Genomic DNA, 19,583 nt, shown 5'->3' on the forward strand with positions numbered 1-19,583 from the left:
TGATCAGTGTTTTGCAGTTTTATGGGCAACCGAGTTGATGCAACTGATAATAGGCCCTAGTCGGACTGCTTCTGTATGTATCTCGGAGATTCCTCAAAGAAATGGGGGGCCTACTAGCAGATACAAGAAGAAGATAATAAACTGCCTACAACAACAGAAAAAAGACAGAATCATTGACTCCATGCTTTATTTTTTATTTTTTTTGCAGTGGCTGTGGAGAGGGATGTGATGGAGATGAGCAGAGACGAGCTCCAGAGCTGGATCAGAGACCAGGTGAAGCAGAATGAGCTGATCTCTCCAGAACTGCTGGAGAAATGCAATCTGCTGGATTCACTGCTGAAACGGAGGCAGAAGCAGGTGGCAGATCTCATGGAGCTCTGCAAGTGAGTCTTGAGTCCCTTATTTCTTTTAATATATTAGCTAAAAATAGTACATTTTAACCATAATTTGCAGAATATACAAATTCTAAATATCAGTCTTGTAGGAATAACTATGTAAGGTAATTTATTATTGCACTCGTTAGATAAAGTGCACCACCCTGTCTTATACAGGGAAATTATTAAGATAAGATAAGATAAGATAATCCTTTATTGATCCCCAGAGGGGAAATTCAGGTATTGCAGCAGCACAGGGCAAGGCAATTTAGGCAGAATCTCAGATTTGTCTAGTGTCCACCAGTCTCCCAGAGGGCCATAAAGTTTTTATGACTCTTCTGTCATCCTGGCGGAAGGGAGGCAGAGATGGCATTCCAGAGGGTGGAGGAGGGAGGTTAGATGCTGTGAATGTCTTTTTCTGTAAATGAAAGCTACACAAAGAAATACACATGTCCCAATTTTCCTCCAGAAACTGGATGGAGAGGAGAGAGTTCTTATCTGAGTTTGTCATCTCCTCTGGAATTCCAAAGGCCGAGCTGTGTTCTTACAGTCTACTTGGAACGCATTAAAGTGTGATGTCTAGGGGCGTTATTTTCTGCTCTGTGTGGTCTTAAAGGTCTAAATCCCATTACATCTTTGTGTCATAAATGAGAGAGCTACAGTGGTTTTCTCTGGTGTTAAATGCTATTGTTTCATTTCCATTCCGAGAATTTTTTTTTGCCAAAAACCGAAATAGATTGTGTTAAAAATGTGATGACAGACGTTGTTACATTGATATTTTGGATTTGACTCCCTCATTAAACGGTGAGAAGTTAAAAGTACAGTGTGTTGATTCCCCTCTCTTTAGTTGTTTATGTTTTGCCTGTTTTCATTTTTTTTCCTTCATTCATGCTCTCTTTGTTGTCGATATCATTCAGGTCTGTGGCAGCATGTGAGGAAACTGTGAAGAAACTGTACTCTTTGCTGGGATGGGAGTACAGCGACACAGACTCTGATGGTGATGAGAATGAGGATGACTCCAGAAGTACAAACAGTAAGACATAAATGGAGTACAGGGGTCCTCGATTTTAATTGGAGTTCCGTTCCTACAGTGTGACATAAGTCGGTTTTCACTCTTAAGTCGGAACTCCGGTGAAAATGTAAACAAAGCCGTTACATGCATCACGATATTGATCAGTTTACATATTTTTACCACTACAGTAACGAAAACAGTCACTAGCTCACAATGAAGCACAAGTCGGTAGGAAAATCCTGGCATAAATGTAAACAAAGCCGTCTTATAGTGACTACTGTACATACAGTATTCATCCGCTCCGTGACGACGTATTCGTCTGCTCCACTAGTTCCACTGAAACGGTTCCCACGTAACGGCCAAATAACTTAAGTCGAGGACGTCATAAACCGAGGACCTCCTGTACTCAATAAAAAAAATGTTCATTTGGTGTATTTGTGGCTTTTGATTCCTGTCACATTTCATTCGGTTTTGTCTTGGTTAGTTTGTTTATAAGCCACAGTTTAAGCAGTGCTTTTTTTCCCTTTGTAGATCAAACACCATCATCACAAAGTGAGACTGATGACTCTGTAGACTACAGCCCTCCATCATCTCATGCTCTTCTCGTACCAAAATTAGAAGACGATGACAACCCACAGAGAGATAACAGGAAAGCAGCCCATCACATTATAATTAAAGAACTTAAGGTGACCTTGACTAGATTACCTGCATCTACGATCGCTAATGATCTACCTCAACTTCGAACTCGACCTCGACCGACGCCTCAGAGACCCTGCAGTGAGGATGAATCTTCAAGCAGTGCTGAGTCAGATAGTCTGTGGGAACCAGGAGGGGACTCAAGTGACTCAGATTTTGACATCTCAACTTTTAATGCTGGCTCAAACAAGAGGAGAAAAATAATAAATATAAGGAATGGAAAGTGTAATTGGGGTCATGTAGCACCCCAAGCACTCACAAATTCTGATACTATGAGCAATAGAGCAGAGACGTCAACACAGACACACACCAAAAATATCTGCACTAAGATAGAAACATCGACATCGCAAGCAAGTGCAAGTTCAAATGCTATAAGCAAAACAACAACAACAACAACAACACCTGAAGGCAAGACAGATACCAATGCTAACGGCCAGGAAAAGAAACCATCAACAGTGCCAGCAACCAATAACAGTAAGAACACGAATAGCACATGTAAAATCACCCCTACCACTGTGAAGCTTTATTGTTGCGTATATATTTTTTTCATAGTATTGGAAGTGATACTTTGTTGCTCTCATAACCTCCGTCATGGGGGAAAAAAATCCTTTTATTTATATAGCACCAGTCACACTTCCAGTACTACGGCCAAGATCTTACACTGTTGTAGAGAGAAACCTGACAATTTCCTATGAGAAACAAATGTGTTTATGCTGTCATTTGCATGTTTTTCTGCTGATGTAAAACCATAGTAGAGATCCTCAGCAAGTTTATTTCTCTGCTGATATTTATCACTGTATTACACTATATTTTTTTGGCAGGTATAGTAGTTGTTTATCGTATTTTAGAGAAGACGACAGAGGCAAATTAGATCGTTTATGATAAATAAACAGTTTGCTATTTCATTATTTGTAGCCTAAACTGGGAAAACGCAGCAGGAGCATGTCAAAAATTAGACGCCTTTCCCCTACACCGACCAAATCAATGTCAATATGTAAATGAGAATCGCTCCCCTAAACTCCCTCTGACCAGAAGCCACTAAGCGTCACAGAAGTCTTTGTCATGATGGCTCATTGCTAGCTAAACCGCCACGACATTCTCTGCTTTTCAACACAAAACTGCCCAGGCTGAAGTATTCCAACATTAAAACTTGCCATTGTGTATTGTAGAGTGGTTTTACAGATTCATATCCAGGGACTTCATAGATGTAGATGAGGCAGCAGAGTACAGTAACATCTGAAGCATTTAAAGACATAAAGGGATTATTTTCACTGATAAAATCCTCTTCAGATGTCATGTTAATACACAGAGTTGAATTTTTATGGGTTTAATCAATGATCAGAGAGTGAATTTTATATTGACACGTGCTGCTCGTTTTACAGTGACAGGAGGAACGTCTGCAACAGTCCCAGTTCGGTCTTCTACAGCAGCACCAGTCCAGTCGTCTACAGTCCCAGTCAAGTCGTCTACAACGGTCCCGGTTCGGTCTTCTACAGCAGCACCAGTCCAGTCGTCTACACTAGCACCACTTAAGTGCCAGCCCCCTGCTGTGACCCCTCCTAGCGTCCAACCAAAAGAGATCACCGTGAACATGACTGTCCTAGCCAGAAAGAGCACCTATTGCTGGCAACGAGCGACAGTTTTGGAAGTAATAACCAAGGGTAAGAATTTAAAAAGCGCATTTGTCTTCAGTGTGACAGCTATTTTGTCAGCTGTATATGTTTAGGACCGTTGTTCGGAATGTTTGTGTGACAATTTTTCACGCTTGGAATCGATTAAAAACAGCTCATAAATCAAAGTATGCGTGGTCATACTGACTGTAAACAGAGCGACTGTTGTCGTCAGTTCCATAGATAGGATTTTCCAAATTTAACATGCTGTTTGACTTCTTCATAGGCCTCTGATGTACAATTCATTCATAGACTTTCAGACTTTGTGTGAATTTTAAATGATTTACCCTGAATACTCAGAGGCTCATGTAAGTCAAGAGCCTCAGAAAAGAGAACTGTTTTGAAAAATGTTATGACTTTTCTGTTGAAGAACTCACAATACCAGTACCTGAATGAAGATATGGAGTGTGCCTATGGAAAAGTAATCAAGGATGTGGCCTGGATTTACCTTTCATTTCTCTTGTGATAGATATATTATTTAGAGAAACGCATCCAAGAAATATGCTACATGTTGAAGCTAATTTGACACAATTTGTTGTATTGTTCCTCTTTTTTCACAGATGATAAGATGAAATACAAAGTAAATTTTGAAGAGAAGGGGAAGACCCTCGTGTCCGGTCACCACGTCGCCTTGGACGACATGCCGAAGGTGGACCGGCTGTTCGTCGGCGCACGTGTGATTGTTAAGAGTCAAGGTAAAGAGGCGGAGTTTATGCCTGGTATCGTGGCGGAGATGCCCACCAGAAGAAACCGCATGAGGTGGGTTACTCATGATGGATCACCTTTTGGGATTTTGTTCAGATTGTCCCTTAATGGCATGTATTTATTGGGTTTTCTGGATGTGTGTTTTATAATTGAACAGGTTCCTGGTGTTTACTGATGATCACACGCCTATGTATGTTGGTTTACCTGTACTTCGTCAGGTGTACAAAGCATGTAAGTTCACATAAGGCCTGTTTTTTTTTTTTTTCTCATCCAGACACAAGTTCATCTATTTGTGTGATCTGGATATATTCGGTTGAGCTGTTTCTGAAAACTGCTCCAGTTTAGATCTGAAAGTTTTGGCTTTAATAGTAAAGACAGTGGAGTAGAGGTATTCACAGGTTCACCCAGACCTTAGAGCTGATAACTTTGAAATTAATTATTTAAGTTCACCTTTGAAATCAACGCTGATTTGGATCCAGTATTTCTCCCAACTTTCTAATTGTAGACCAGTCTGTTTTGTATTCTGGTTGTATGTTTTTTGGGGCTTTTTTTTAGGTTTGGGTGTGAATTTTTGGACCTGTGAAGACTTCTGCACTGGAAGTTATATCATGTAAAAGGCTGTGGAGTGTGTTCGTTTTTTGAGATGGAAGACAGACTACCTCTTTCCAATTGTTGCTGTTTATTCTCTAATATCAGTGTCTCAAAAGAATCTTGATCAAGGACCTTTTCTTTTTGGAACATCCTCCCAGAAAAGGATAAAGTTTGATATGAACACAACATTTTATTCAGGAGGGAGGAATGTGATTGGCTAAAGGTGGGGATAAACTGTGGTTTAGACTCAGTTCTCCCTTTGGTTGGTGCACAGATATGTTCATATCTCTTGGCACACGATCCATCCAATCTCCAAGAACCGCACCCTGTAAAAAGAGCCTCTTAGAAACCTTGTCCTGCTCTCTACCTGTCAATCTGCTCCTTTGTTAGCTGTGATGTGATGCAGCTACTGGTGGTGTCTCAAGGGGGATTACCGGTCTTCTGGTTTCCACCCTTAAACAGCCTTGAGTTAACAAGAGTTTATACTAATTTATCAAACTGTTGTACCTGTTATCATAACACAAGTTTTTATGCCACTTTCTGTGACAGTGAGCGACCCTTTGGACGATATTAAACATGAAAGCCACAAGTTTTTCATGGAGGAGTACATGAAGTCCTGGCCTTACCCGCCCCAAACCCAGTACAAGATTGGACAAAACTTAAGTGCAGAACGTAACGGAGTCCAGCAGAAGTGTGAGGTCGTGGGGCTCGACTGCAGCTTGATTGAGGTTCTTTTTGAGGTCAGTACCCTTTTAACTTCCTTAACTGATTTCTTAATGTCGTTTCATGCTGTTGTATATATTTAGATTATTTAGCTTGCGTGATTTCATTTAGTTTGCGTGTCTCCATGCTTAGGATGATCAAGAAAAGGATTGGCTCTACCGAGGCTCCATTCGCTTGGAACACATGGTTAATATGAGGGAGCATTTGGAGAAGAAAAAACAAGAACAGTTGATGGTAAGTTAAATCCATCCATCCATTTTGTTTAGCTTTTTCTCGGTCGGGTCGCTTGTGCTAAATACAGAAGTTATTCAAGTTGTTTCATATATCTCACGTCTTCTCTGTACTTTCCTGTCTTGTGTACTCCAGGATCATAAAGACTGATGGAACCGTGAATGTGAGGAGAACCGGATAGCTGAGCTGTTAGTAGCCACAACTTTTTTTTTAAGGCTTCGCATGGAATCATGGATGTGACCCTCATCATGTGCTTCTGATAGTTCTGCCTTGTTGAAGAAAATAATGTCTTGAAACAGTCCGACACTGTATATATGTGAATTTTATTGTCATGTTTGTGTTTTTGAATAAAGATAAAGCGTTTTATATTTGTCAAGCTTAGTTGAACTTGTTAACCAACAAATAGATAGATAGATTAAACCTTTATTAATCCCACAGCGGGGAAACTTATGTCAATCTATTTATATGTATAAATGTAATCCACACACGTTTGAGACTTGTTTATGCTGGGAAAATATAGTAGGCCTGAGCGCTTGCGTCGACGTGGTGACAGCGTTGTGTACATCTGACAGAGGATCTCCACAAAGTAAAGTTTTTAACTAGTTTTGAGGCACACTTGGTGCTCTATTTTACGTCCGATTCATTTGACTATTTTCATCACATGCAAGATTTTTGCAATCGGAAGTCTGGATTTTACGGACAAGCTGGAGGCCTCCTGTGGCGGTATCCCAGAAACTATGCATTCTCCTACCACTGAAACGATAACAATAGAAGGTTTATGGTGCCACTGCTAGAATGGTTGGGTAAACAAAGTATAGGGTGAGGCTAACCCTATATAAATAAAGTTATTAAATGAAAATGTTAGACGTAATTAAAAAGAATACTTTTTAAAAAAAAAATTCGTCTGTAAAAGGCAGAGATCCCTGTGACTGCTATCGCTTGGCCACGTAAATTTTAATGTTCTACCAAATAAAACGCTAATCTTTTAACTATTTTAATTGAAATCATACTGGAATTTAAAATGACTTAAATTTATTGTTTCTTTTTGTGAGGGATATATTCAACTACACCTATTAAATTTTACAAATGTAAGCGAGTGAGGGGTTGATATGGTTTAAATACAGGATTTATCTTTGAATTTTTCATGTGGACCAGTCATTTTATCTTCTATCTCATTTAATCTGAGAATTCAATTGTGATTTAGTTATATTACTGCATTGATGAATGGATGTGTCAGTTGATTCCTTGTTTCACAAAAATAAAATATAATTTTTTCCTATTCATTCGTGATAGTGTTGAGGATGGGCCAGATGTCCCCAACTTATGATCAATGTCTAATCACTCGATATTCTAACACTTATAAGTCATTGCTAGGTTCTCGCTGTATAATGATCTAAGTCTCACCAGAAAAGATGAAAAAGGAATCCAGGAGTCAAGTTCTTCAGATGCCAAGGAAAAAGTGTTTATTTCTGTACAAGACGGGTCAAAACACTGAGAATCGCCCCGGGAACAGATTCTGATTTTCTGCCCTTTTCACCATTAGCTCATCGGTTCAATTTTTAATAGAGTCTGATACTCCCTAAATTTTAATTAAAAATTTAATATTGGGCTGACAATCCCCCAGAGGGAGAGATCCTCCCTTTGGCTTTATACCAACCCCAATCTCATGCCTTCTTTATTTTTCATCTACGCTGTTTTCAATAGTTACCAGGTAAATCAATGCAGTACAGGTTACAGGGCCAGTACATCAGATTCAACACGCACATTTATAGATTTGTGACTGTAATAGATCAATTTTTACACAACAATTATTGACTTTCAAAATTATTTAAATACATGAAATATTTCTTTTTGTGAGGGGTATGTTCAACCACACTAAGTATTATAACTGTAATTATAACTATAAGTAACAAAGAGATTACATTCAAACATAAAAATAAGGTTGGCTAGAGGTAATATTGGGGCTTATTTTTAATTTATTGTCATTTAATCTTCAAGAAAGTTTCAAATGAATGATTTCTTCTTTTTTTGTAAAACCTAATGTTACTGGTTTATTAGTATGGAGTAGTGAGTGCCAAATTAAAAAAAATCTAATGGAAGAGGCAAATAAAACTGGAAATACAAAGATGAATAAATAAAATAAAAAATAATATGTATATAAAGAAACATAAAAGAAAAGGCTAATAAAAATAGAAATATAAAGAGAAATAAAATTATTTAAGAAATATGAATCCAACATTAAATGTCACTTAAAAGCACAATTTCTTATTCATTTGTCTTTATATTTCTACTTTTATTAGCTTTTTCTTTATGGGTTAAATTTTTTGATTAATATTGCCACATTACTTATTATTTTATTTATAAGCACAATTCTTATTTTTTAAATTTTTAATCTGTCTATATTTCCACTTTTATTAGCCTTTTCTTCTATGTATTCATTTTTTGATTAATATATCTTTATTTCGGCAAAATTATTTATTTTTTGATTTTATTTATTCATCTTTGTATTTCCACTTTTATTAGCTTTTTTCATAGATTTCATAGATTTTTTTGTAATTTGGCACTCTCAGGACTCCATATAGTCAAATTTCTGATCAGTTAATAGACACAACTGGATAAATAATTCTCATTTAGCACCACCTTGTTGTGTTAACTTGAACCTCGGCAAATATTTGGAGTTTTAGCTGCATTATTTATTATAGTGCTGCAGGCTTTGGGTAGCTGCTTCACTAGTTACCTGTTGTGCTCATACTGGACTGGCAACATTTCAGCGCAGGGAGGCGTTATGAGCTCTAGTCTGAACCAGAACTAGCTGTATTGGGCAGACAGTTAGAAAAAAAAACTGGCTGCTTGATAGCCACAGAGCCTTGAAACGTCGGGCTAGCAAGAAGATATAGGATTAAAAACTGGAACGCCACCACGGATTTTTTGTGGGACAAACGCACAGGCCTCGCTGCTAAAACGGTAAACGTTAATTTAAGCTCACAGGGCGACGTTCGGGTCCGTACGACAAGCTAGCACACGTAGCCGTTTAGCCGACAGCTAAGCTAAGATGGCGGTCAAATTATTTACATTAGCTCGTTGCTAGCAGCCAATGCTAACTTGCTAGTACGTCGCTCGTTTATCGGTTAGCTGTAGTCGAGCTCGAAACAATTTTTCAATGTTCGTTAATGTGTTTGAGTGCGAAAGAGTTGCAGTATTTAATGTGGTGGTGTTTGCTGACATCAACGACGTCAACGGTTATTTTTTTACTAACGATAATGCGGGTGTTGCATTGCTTTTACACGGTCGGAGAAGAAACAGCAAGCTAGAAAAAAATCTGTGGGGAAGCTTGATGAGCAGTTATTTTATAAACCTGAAATGCTGTTGTGAATGCTCTCTTGTTAATGTTTAATTGAAATTGTATGATGTTTTAGTTACTACCAAGGCAGTTCGTTGTTTACAATCGTTTGAAGCACCACTGTATTCGGGTTAGAGGGTTGTTGTTTAATAGGATCATGCAACAGGGTTATAAAAGTATATCCCCCGACTTGAAACGATATTCCCTGTCTGCATGTCAGCAGGCCTGCTCCAACAGTTGTCTGTCTAACTAACTGTTTATTGCCCAGATTTACAGGCTCCAGGCTGCATGCTTCATCTTGATGCACGTCGAAGTTGTGCAACCACGTTTACCAAATATATTTCCTAAACTATTTTCGTCAAATAGCTCTCTTGATTTGTTTTAAAGGAGCAATCTGATCTTAGTTCAAGTGCAACTTTGTGAAACGGCGAAGTTGCATTTGCATTCCAGATTGTGGTCAGTGAGATAGATAGATAGATAGATAGATAGATAGATAGATAGATAGATAGATAGATAGATGCCTTATTAATCCCGAGGGAAATTGACATGTTTCAAGCTGATTATTCAGTTAATTTTGGAGTCCAACTGTCCCCTTCCTGAGTCTCACAAATCACTTGAGTCTGGCAGCAGTGAACAGCTGTTCCTCTAATAAAAAAATGCAATCAGGAGTTCCTTGAACTTCAAATGTATTTTTGCACCACCTATGTTTGAAGCACCAATTTTATTTTATTCTTTGGAGAAATCACAGTAACGTTTTGTATGTCCTCCAGATGCCTCATAACAGACGGTACTCGTCTTCAGACAGAGACAGTCGAAGTAGCTACCAAGACCGCTACAGAGACAGAGACAGAGGACGAAGACATCGACACAGAAGATCCCCTACTTACTCCTCCAGCAGTGACAGAGAGAGGGACCGAGACAGAAGGGGACGGGGACACAGACAAGAAGGAAGTTATGCACGCTCAAGGAGGTGTGTTCATGCAGAATGTGAATGTTTTTTTAGGTTATTACTATGGCTGAAACGATTCCTCCGAGTCCGGACCCGGACTTCATCCTGTACAGACCCAGGCTGATAATAAATACATTATAAGAGGATTTCAGATTTGATGGGATGCTTCTAATTTTAACCGACATGGCTTTCCTAGTGTTTGCGGCGTTTTGCAGCTCAGAGGATAAACTTTGAAGACAGTTCAACATAGTCAGACTGTCTTTGCACAAGTCAGCTTGACAGAACCTAAAACCTCAGTCAGAGTTACCAGGTATGAAGGTTGTTATTAACTTAATATATTCAAAAATGATATTGTATTGAAGTGCATGTAGGTCTGACACTATCTCATAGTGAAGGAAATCATTTTAATTCCAAGTAAAAGTGAAACTAAAGTTAATGATTGAACATTCTGTGTAATTAAAACCAATAATCTTTTTTTTTTTACTTGTGTTCTATCAGCTGCAGTACCAACAGTTTTAACAGACCAAACATAGAAACACATTGTGTGGTTTCTGCATTAACTAAATACATGTAGGTTCCCATGACTTTGAGTTTTAGTTGAATACCCCTTTACTATACCACACATGTACAATACAGCTGTACTATACTATATATACAGTATGTACAATACACCGCATGTGTTCTGCCGGGACAATTATTTCTATTGCACTTCCACTTTTGATGCTGTAGCGGAATCCGATTACTCGATTAATCGCCAGAATAATTGATAGAATGCTCGATTACTAAAATTATCGATAGCTGCAGCCCCAGTTCTTACGCTGTGACTGTATGCTACACTATCAGGACTTGAAATGCCATCTTTAAGTTTGGTTTGTTAGGTTTTAATGCGTACCTCTGTCCACTTATTCAGTCGCAGCTATGACAATCGCTCAACGGAACACCGACCGTTTGACCGGAGATACTGCGAAGGATACAGACGCTTGGATCAGAGCCGAGATCGAGACCGCGACAGAGAGAGGGAGCCACACGGAGCGGCCGAAAGTTACTATCCACGGGACTTCTCGCCAAACATGTACGACTACCGGCGCGGCCGCGAGAGGGAGCGCGAACGGGACGAGTCGTATCGGCGGAAAGGCAGCAGGCGTAAGCACAAACGAAGGCGGCGTAGAACCAGGTCCTATAGCCCATCCTCCTCGGTGAGTACAGCCAGACCTGAGATTGTGTTTTACCTCTCCTCTTCCTCTCTCTTTCCACCTCCTTTTTCTTTTCACTCAGCTCTTTCTGTCTCTGTCTCTCCCTAACCACTTCCTTTTTGCAGCCCCTGGACTTGGTAAGTAGTACAATCTTTATGATTTGTTTATGTTCTTTCAGAGGGATTTTTGTTTGTTTGTTTGTTTAAGTTGGTTTGGTTAAATTGGCATTTTTTTGGCAGAACAGTTTCATTTTTATGTGTTCATAACACACATTTGCCATGGCTTTCCTAACATTACGCTTTGAAAGTGTAGTTACACCTAGTCACACTTAATTCTGGGTCTCGGGGCACTGCCTTCCATAAATTTTGTCTTTTTTATTGCTGTTGAAAAAGCCAGAAATGTCTTTGACAGCAGTTGTTTGGCTATGTGTAAATTTTAGTGAAGACTGACAGAAAAAAAATGAAACTGTTCTACCAAACATGATGCAAAACTTACATTTTCATTGAAATCATATTTTTATAAGATGTTACTGGCATTTAAAATGACTTGATTTTTGAAATGTTAATTTGTGTGGGGTACGTTTAACCACACCTACTAAGTATTATACATGTAAGTGAGCAAGGAGTTGAATTTTAGTAAAAATCTTTTTTTTTCCTGCTTGAAAACATTTGGTCCTGGCATTTTATCCTCCATCTTAGTTTATCCTAGGTCAGTTTTGAATTAGCTATGCTACTGTCTTAATTGGTTTTGCGTTGATGAATGGATATGCCAGTTGCTTCCTTGTTTGTAAGCAGCTGTGGTTTAAAGGTAGAGGGGGGAGAGGAGCAGAGGACAACATGTGATCTTTGACTTGTTCCCTTGCACTATATCCCTATCGTTATATATTTCCTTCACGTGGTGTCATGCGTGATTCGCCCCATGACCACGAAACCCACCTACAACCACAACTACATCAACTACAACCAACGCCACCCTCCTCCTCCCTCCTCATCTACCTGTGCCGCCCGACGCCATGGCTGCGGTTGCCCCTGAAACCCCCCTGTCCCCTCCGGTCGTGTTGTGACCTGCTGATGGTGGTTTGGGTGCGAAAACAGCGGAGCGACAGCCGGACGCGGGCACTGAGTGTGAGGGACGACGAGGAAGGGCACCTGATCTGTCGGAGTGGGGACGTCCTGCAAGAGAGATGTACTCACTGCCACTACTCTATCGTAACCCTTCTCCATATGAGTATTAAAGCATAGAGCATTTACATGACATGGGAGTGCCTGATGATGATGATGATGCCTTGCTAGAATGCTCTCCGCTCTAGCTGAAATAGCAGGGTGGACTGCAAAGAATCTTGAAGATTTTGAGAGGGACTTTAGATAAATTCTGCTTTTTTTTGTTTTAGGATTTTAAGCTGTGGAGCATTTTCTATGTTTCACCGGTTACTTGACTTTCCTAAACATAGAATCTCATTTGCAGCTGTTTGTTTCTGTTGTACTTTAGCTTTAATCTCAGTTACAGTTTTGAATCTGTAACTTAAGCTAGCTATTTCCCACAGTGAGGGTCTTAGGGGTTTTTTGCAGTAGACAGCTCACATGCACATCACTTCTTTAGTCGTTTTCATTAGGATTAGCACACCCAGCACACATATAAACACTTCTACATTTCACACTTCCTCTAAGAATGCATCACATGTCCTAGGAATACTAATTGGTTTTAATTTTTTCCGTTTTATACATTACACTTCACAGAGACGGTCACATCTTGAAAGGATGTGCCCTCATTTTCGATGACTGCAAATTGGTCGTCAAAGGAAGGGAGTGCTTTATGTTTGCCCCCTTACTTTGTATCCTAGTGCCGTTGATTCAGTCGTAGACTACCTCAAAGTGTTTTCAGCCTGCCAGATTGAATAGGCAGCGTTTTGAAAAGGGGATGGGCGTTAGCAGGGATTCGCCTGTCTACACTTTTGTATTATGTATTCATGCTCGAGTCCACATGTCTAATGCTCCTGTTCTTTCTTTCCCCACTCTCCTTCTCTCTTCCTTTTCTCTCTGTGTTGTGTTGCAGATGAGATTGTCAGCACTTTGGGAGAAGGCACCTTTGGGAGGGTGATGCAATGCATTGACCATCGCAGGTGTGTGCCAACTTACACTGAAAAAACAACAGCTGTCATCCTCTGGAGGTCTTATTTGCAAAACCCCTAGAAGGGAATAGTCGTTCAGTGTTTGATTTTCAGAAGAAAACGTCTTTGTGTCACTCCTTGGGCCAAATAGGGTTTGGATAAGAGCATTAAACATGGACTGTTGTTGCTGTTATTTACTGCTTCCAGCCAGTGGAGTAAAAACTACTCTGTCAAAGTTTCCATCTTTCTTTCTGCTGCCTTTGTTGATCACATGGTGCAGAGAAATCAGCTCTGCTCTGCCTTAGCCTTGTGTTACTCTGAGGCTCCATGAAAACTGCACTGTTTTTGCCTCTTTTTTTGTGGCAGATTTTTTTCTCTTGTGACAGAGTTTGAAATATACGTCAAACAAGTGCATTTTATTAGTTAGCGCTGCTACATAATGACATGCAGTGATACTTTACTAATGTTCTGGAGCTGCTGTCAGGAGTGTCTTCTATTTCCCCATCCTATAAATACCATGAATGTTAGAGTCTTTGCTCTTATAGTAAGGCACATAGCTGTTATGTTTTATCTTGAACTGAACAGGTCATGTTAGTTTGGTGTCTGGCATTGAGTGTAACAGACAAACTTGTTTGGATTCTGTGTTTGTCTACACGCCCTGAAGTGACAAGTACATACAAAGTAATTTGTTTTGTGTTTGATTTCAGGGGAGGAGCCCATGTTGCTCTGAAAATTATCAAGAATGTGGAGAAATACAAGGAAGCAGCTCGCCTGGAGATTAATGTACTGGAGAAGATCAATGAAAAGGATCCTGACAACAAATTGTGAGTTCTGATTGAGTTCTGTGCTACTGCTAAAAAACAGACACTTTATCCAAGCGTCATGACTGAAACATTTACTAGTTCTGTAATTAAACGTCACTAAACTAGCTTAGCTCATTTCAGTGTGTTATAATCAGTTCCTTTAAAGCTGCGTTGTTTTGCTTTTGTATCAGTGAAATTGTGTTGACATAAATGATCTGCAACGTTTTTGCTAAACCTCCCATATTTTGCTTCCCTTGCAGCTTGTGTGTACAGATGTATGACTGGTTTGACTACCACGGTCACATGTGCATCTCGTTTGAGCTTCTAGCTCTGAGCACTTTCGACTTTCTAAAGGAAAACAACTACCTGCCGTATTCAATTGGCCAAGTCAGACACATGGCCTACCAGATCTGTCTTGCTGTGAAGTGTAAGTTATTTTTATCGTATAAGAAATGTATGGATAAGAGCCTTGGATGAATAGGGTTAAGAATATAATTACCTGTGACCTTTTATGTTTGAAATTTTCCATTTTTATAGTAATTTTTCCTTAATGTCCTTGAAAATTGTTATCCCAGAAACACACTCTGAGGCATTAATGTCTCTGAATCAGCAGCCTACATGTGAAGCACTGAATAAAATCATTTGGTGTTTGTGTTAGACTGCCCTAATCACACGGAGACTTATCACTGTTGGCTTATCAGTTCATTTACTGTTAAATGTGCAACACTGAATAAACCATTTTTTTTCCCTCCACAGTTCTCCATGACAATAAGCTGACGCATACGGACCTGAAGCCTGAGAACATCCTGTTTGTTAACTCAGACTTCACAATGTCCTACAATGTAGAGAAGGTAAGAAGAATTAGAATGCAGAGGATAAATATGAGAACATTTTTTGTTGGTAGGTCCAAACCTGAACAGCCAGAATTACTTTCAGATCACTCGCTGGTCAGTTTCATTTAAAATTCACCAGATTTCTTGCAAGTGGAGGAAAATGTTGCCACTAGATATTGCTTAATGGTCTCATGAATAAATAGGAAATACCCATTGCTGTTTTTCTTTGGCAAAGTAAGACTGTTTGTGTATTGAATATCTACTATGACACAAAATCTGCAAGACAAGATATAGTTCCTTTGAGAGTAACAAACTTGTCTTTTGTCATCAGAAATCATTTTAAGCTGAATAACTGTGCTGTCTTTCTTGCAGAAACGAGAGGAGCGGACTGTGAAGAGCACAGCAGTACGTGTGGTGGATTTCGGCAGTGCCACTTTTGACCACGAGCACCACAGCACCATAGTGTCCACGCGGCATTATCGAGCTCCGGAGGTCATACTAGGTAGGAATGACTGCAGGTGTGGAGTTACATGGGTGTGAATGATTCACACCAATCAAAGGCCCAAGTATTCAACATCACAATCAGTCCAGAGATGAACGACTGTATCAGCTGACACGAGTCTGTCGTTCATACTTCACTCTTAAGATCAAAGATTTTCCTGGAAGTTTTGGCACCGACTGTGTTGTACAAGTTGAAACAAGTCCAGCTCAGCATCGCCACCCTGATTTCCCTGCTGAGAAAAATATTTAAGGTGCCTCATTGTGCCAAGAAATAGATCGTATCTCTGTGCTTCTGAATTGCTTTCCATCAGCATTACTCTAAGTCACTGTCTGGAAGCAGCAGGTGTGGCAGTAAATGGATTCTGGTTGTTTTGAGGTGTACAAATTAACATCCTGCTTTTAGTTAATATATAGCCGCTCGCTGGGTTTCAGTTATTATTGGAAGTGCACTGCATTCTAGATCTATACTTGAATGCCTTTTGAAGCTAAAATCCTGAATCAATTGAAGCATTTCATGTGACACCAGCAAGTATTAACCCAAATCTGGTGTACTTTTCACATAAAATGCATTTTCCTAAGCGTATTCATGGACACATAACATGTTTCTGTCTTTCAGAACTTGGCTGGAGTCATCCCTGTGATGTGTGGAGTATTGGCTGTATCCTGTTTGAGTACTACTTGGGCTTCACCTTGTTTCAGGTAAACAGAAGTGCTTAAGTTGCAAGTGTAGTAGTCTTCAGTAAATCCAGCAGTCAAGCTGTCTGTCAACCTGAGAAGTCATTAAAGTCAATAAAAAGTCACACTCTTCTGAAGACGCTTGGCGCTTGGGAGTGGTTTGGAGGTGCAGCATCTTTTTTTTTTCCAGCTGAAGCGCTTTGTTTAGTAGGCTGCAGAGTGCGTGCAGAAATAATGTGTTGCAAATACCGATCAGGTGGCTCAGCTGACTGCTGCTTACCTGGTAGACCCATATTGACCTAAATGTTTCTCCAAGCATTATTTTTTATTATGTGGCAGTAACATGGATATTTAGAGACCAGCTTCATTCACTTTTCCTTCATTGTCACATAGCAGTTTTTCAGTACTTCTACAAATTTATTATTTCCATTATTCTCTTTCTCACTGAATCATGGTTGGTTTTTTATTTCTCTCAGACTCATGACAACAGGGAGCATTTGGCCATGATGGAGAGAATCCTGGGACCAGTGCCCTCGAGGATGATTCGTAAGACCAGGTATGAACACCTTACACAAACATAGATAAGAATCCGAACAAACTGCACGTGAAATCACCTTCATAGAGAAAACAACATGCACGTGCTGTACGCTGCTGACGCTGACTGTCTTCTACCCTCAGGAAGCAGAAATATTTTTATCGTGGCCGTCTGGATTGGGATGAGAGCTCCTCGGCAGGGAAATATGTCAGAGAAAACTGCAAGCCCTTACGGGTAAGATAAGTAGGAGAGGAATGAAAATGATTATTAGCCGTGCCTGAAACTGATAATACTGCATTGTACTGAAGCAACAATGGTATCTTTTGTTTTGTACTGGAGTTTCTCTCTGAACAGTCTCTAAATATTCCTGCTTATTTGTTCCTTTCGTTTTTGTTTCCCTGTCGGTCTGTTCCATCAGCGGTATCTGCTGTCAGAGGCAGAGGAGCACCACCAGTTGTTTGACCTCATTGAAAGCATGTTGGAATATGAGCCTTCCAAGAGGCTGGTGCTGGCCGATTCCCTCAAACACCCTTTCTTTGAGAACGGGGGCAGTGAGGCAACAGGCAGCAAGACCTGGGAGGGCAACCGGGACATCAGCCGGTGACCCACGAGACTCCAAAGACTGAATGACAGAGGAGATCAAGTCCTTTCTATGTGGAGCAGCTGAGCTGTTGAATGAACCCAAGGCCTCAGAGGTTTTCTGTTTGTCTTTAAAGCATGGACACCTAAACTTCTTGCTCCTCCACCTTGCCCCTCTGACGTCCACCACCACAGCCACAAGAGACCAAAATATAAACCACAGAAGACTGGAAAAGAGGCAGATGAATCTTTTCTAGTGGTCACCGCCTCGGTAGAGACCGAGAAATCTTAAATGGAAGATTGTTTATATCCAAAGTAGCCCTCTATGCAGCTCCTGTCTTCCTTTTGACTTCTGAACCAACTTCCCTCCTTCCGTCCGCCCGTCTGTAGTTTTCATCAGCATGTAAAGAAAGAAATAGTTCACTTCTCTAAGGTAATCAGCACTACTACAGCCAGTCATAGAGCAACAACTCAGTTTTGGAGAAGGAATGTCTTCCGATTCTGAAGTCCTAGGAAAGAGTAAAAAGGAGATGGAGCTGTATATGCAGCGCAGGTCCTCACCCACATAGTTTTAAACATGAAAACATGCAAGGTATTCTATGAATCTAACATCAGGTCATTGGAATTGAATATCATATTTCTTTGGAATTTGCAAGTATCTCCAGCAGAGACCACCGTCTCAAAGTTTTGTTTACGTTGTCATGTGAGCACTTGCATATGATTTTTCATGTTTCTTATTTTATGTATAAAAGGAATTTCCCATATATGGAGACTCTGAATCTCCGGTCGATGGGCCTGTTGTTATTCGCCAGTGAGATGATAATGGTGACGGACACTCCAGTCACACAGGCCTCTGTGGCCTGTCTTATTGATAAATATATACGTTAATGTTTTGCAATGCTTTCTGGGTGTGAGTGTGTGTGTGTGCGCATGTAGAGGTGTGGATGGAGTGGGTGACACGTCCATGTCTTGCTCATTGGTTTAGCATTAGTCATGGGAACATTCTCGTACATTTTAACACAAGAAACTGCCTTTTCCATGTTTGACGTGGTCAGACCTGAAGTCTCTCCATTGAGGTTAAGCACACAGCTCCTGGTGACAGTATTTATTGAGTTCTAATAGGTCATAGTCCCCACCGCCCACCTGTACATGACTTGTTTTTTGTATGAAATTAAAGCGTATAAAACTGTATATATGTATTATTGTGTAGAATTAAAGTCCTCCTTGCCAAAGGCTTATGGTGCTCTCAGTATCAGTTTGGGCCTCTGGTAGCTAAACGGAGGCATTCTGTCTTTTAATAATGCGTGTCTGAGTCCATCTCTTACCTCACTGCTGGGTGATGTGCGTAGAGATTACATCTGAGGTGCTTGAGTGAACAAAAGTAATAGTGACGATAATTTTATTTTTAGAGAAGGCCTTAAGAAACCTTACGAAACAAACACAAAAAAAATTCATTCAAATTTGCCCGTAAACCTTTGGAAAGATGTCATCTGTTGCTCAGCATGCAGTTCAGTATATCACTGAGTCTCAAACTGTCCTTTTACATTTTGATTAGGCTTTTTTCAAAATTGGCTTTTTCACAGAATATAGTTACTAAACTTTGATAGAATGATTTTCTAAAACCCAACCGGTGCCTACCATTAGGCATTCTTTAGCCAGTCACATGCAGGGGTGGACTGGACATCTGGCAAACTGGGCACTGTCCTGGTGGGGCTGGTCAACAGGTTCCCCCGGACCTGTAATCAGTAAATTGTAATGACATTTTAAATATCACGGGTCGCTTCTATTATGCCGGCACAGCTTTTCCTGTGTTTACGTCATTGGTTATCAGCTCAGGAAACACACAGACCAATTGCATACAAATTAAGGCATCCCACGTTCAGAAAACAGTTTAGAGGCAAAGGGCAGAGAAGAGGATAGAGTAGATGGAAAAACAAATAACGCGACACCGTGCTCCCATCCGTGATCGGTTGGCCACCCCGTGTGCTCCGCCAAAAATTCGTTGTAAATTTACATTACTGATACTCCGATTTCCGACGCTCCTGAACACAACTTCGTTGTCCGAC

At 40.1% G+C, this 19,583-nt stretch overlaps 2 protein-coding genes across 3 annotated transcripts; both read left to right on the forward strand.

Annotated features, from left to right (window-relative positions):
• Window positions 1-357: 357 nt before the first annotated feature.
• On the forward strand, window positions 358-6,368 carry setdb1a (SET domain bifurcated histone lysine methyltransferase 1a). Its single transcript, XM_022200095.2, has 9 exons — window positions 358-383; window positions 1,292-1,407; window positions 1,918-2,556; window positions 3,465-3,743; window positions 4,313-4,511; window positions 4,615-4,688; window positions 5,598-5,788; window positions 5,904-6,005; window positions 6,138-6,368. Exons 1-9 carry the CDS (start codon window positions 370-372, stop codon window positions 6,150-6,152), a joined length of 1,629 nt encoding a protein of 542 aa, XP_022055787.2. The 5' UTR covers window positions 358-369; the 3' UTR covers window positions 6,153-6,368.
• Window positions 6,369-8,758: 2,390 nt separating this feature from the next.
• Window positions 8,759-18,750, forward strand: clk2a (CDC-like kinase 2a). 2 transcript variants are annotated; one of them, XM_022200092.2, is made up of 13 exons: window positions 8,759-8,966; window positions 10,113-10,312; window positions 11,202-11,487; window positions 12,579-12,669; window positions 13,537-13,603; window positions 14,299-14,415; window positions 14,655-14,821; window positions 15,151-15,245; window positions 15,600-15,729; window positions 16,345-16,427; window positions 16,880-16,959; window positions 17,082-17,172; window positions 17,357-18,750. In XM_022200092.2, exons 2-13 carry the CDS (start codon window positions 10,113-10,115, stop codon window positions 17,540-17,542), a joined length of 1,593 nt encoding a protein of 530 aa, XP_022055784.1. In that variant the 5' UTR covers window positions 8,759-8,966; the 3' UTR covers window positions 17,543-18,750. The 2 variants fall into 2 exon arrangements, with proteins under 2 accessions (XP_022055784.1, XP_022055786.1); XM_022200094.2 differs by lacking the exons at window positions 8,759-8,966; window positions 10,113-10,312; window positions 12,579-12,669 and having other exon boundaries at window positions 11,349-11,487.
• Window positions 18,751-19,583: the final 833 nt, after the last annotated feature.

The sequence above is a fragment of the Acanthochromis polyacanthus genome, chromosome 11 (genome assembly GCF_021347895.1).
Source record: "Acanthochromis polyacanthus isolate Apoly-LR-REF ecotype Palm Island chromosome 11, KAUST_Apoly_ChrSc, whole genome shotgun sequence".
NCBI classification, from domain to species: domain Eukaryota; kingdom Metazoa; phylum Chordata; class Actinopteri; family Pomacentridae; genus Acanthochromis; species Acanthochromis polyacanthus.

Excerpts from the sequence above, each read along its gene's own strand:
- setdb1a (XM_022200095.2), top strand. Across the intron at positions 3,744-4,312 it reads TTTGGAAGTAATAACCAAGG|ATGATAAGATGAAATACAAA; the intron begins GTAAGAATTTAA and ends CTTTTTTCACAG. Across the intron at positions 5,789-5,903 it reads TGATTGAGGTTCTTTTTGAG|GATGATCAAGAAAAGGATTG; the intron begins GTCAGTACCCTT and ends CTCCATGCTTAG.
- clk2a (XM_022200092.2), top strand. The coding sequence starts at position 10,113 with ATGCCTCATAACAGACGGTACTCGTCTTCAGACAGAGACAGTCGAAGT. Across the intron at positions 13,604-14,298 it reads CAATGCATTGACCATCGCAG|GGGAGGAGCCCATGTTGCTC; the intron begins GTGTGTGCCAAC and ends GTTTGATTTCAG. Across the intron at positions 16,960-17,081 it reads AGGATGATTCGTAAGACCAG|GAAGCAGAAATATTTTTATC; the intron begins GTATGAACACCT and ends TTCTACCCTCAG.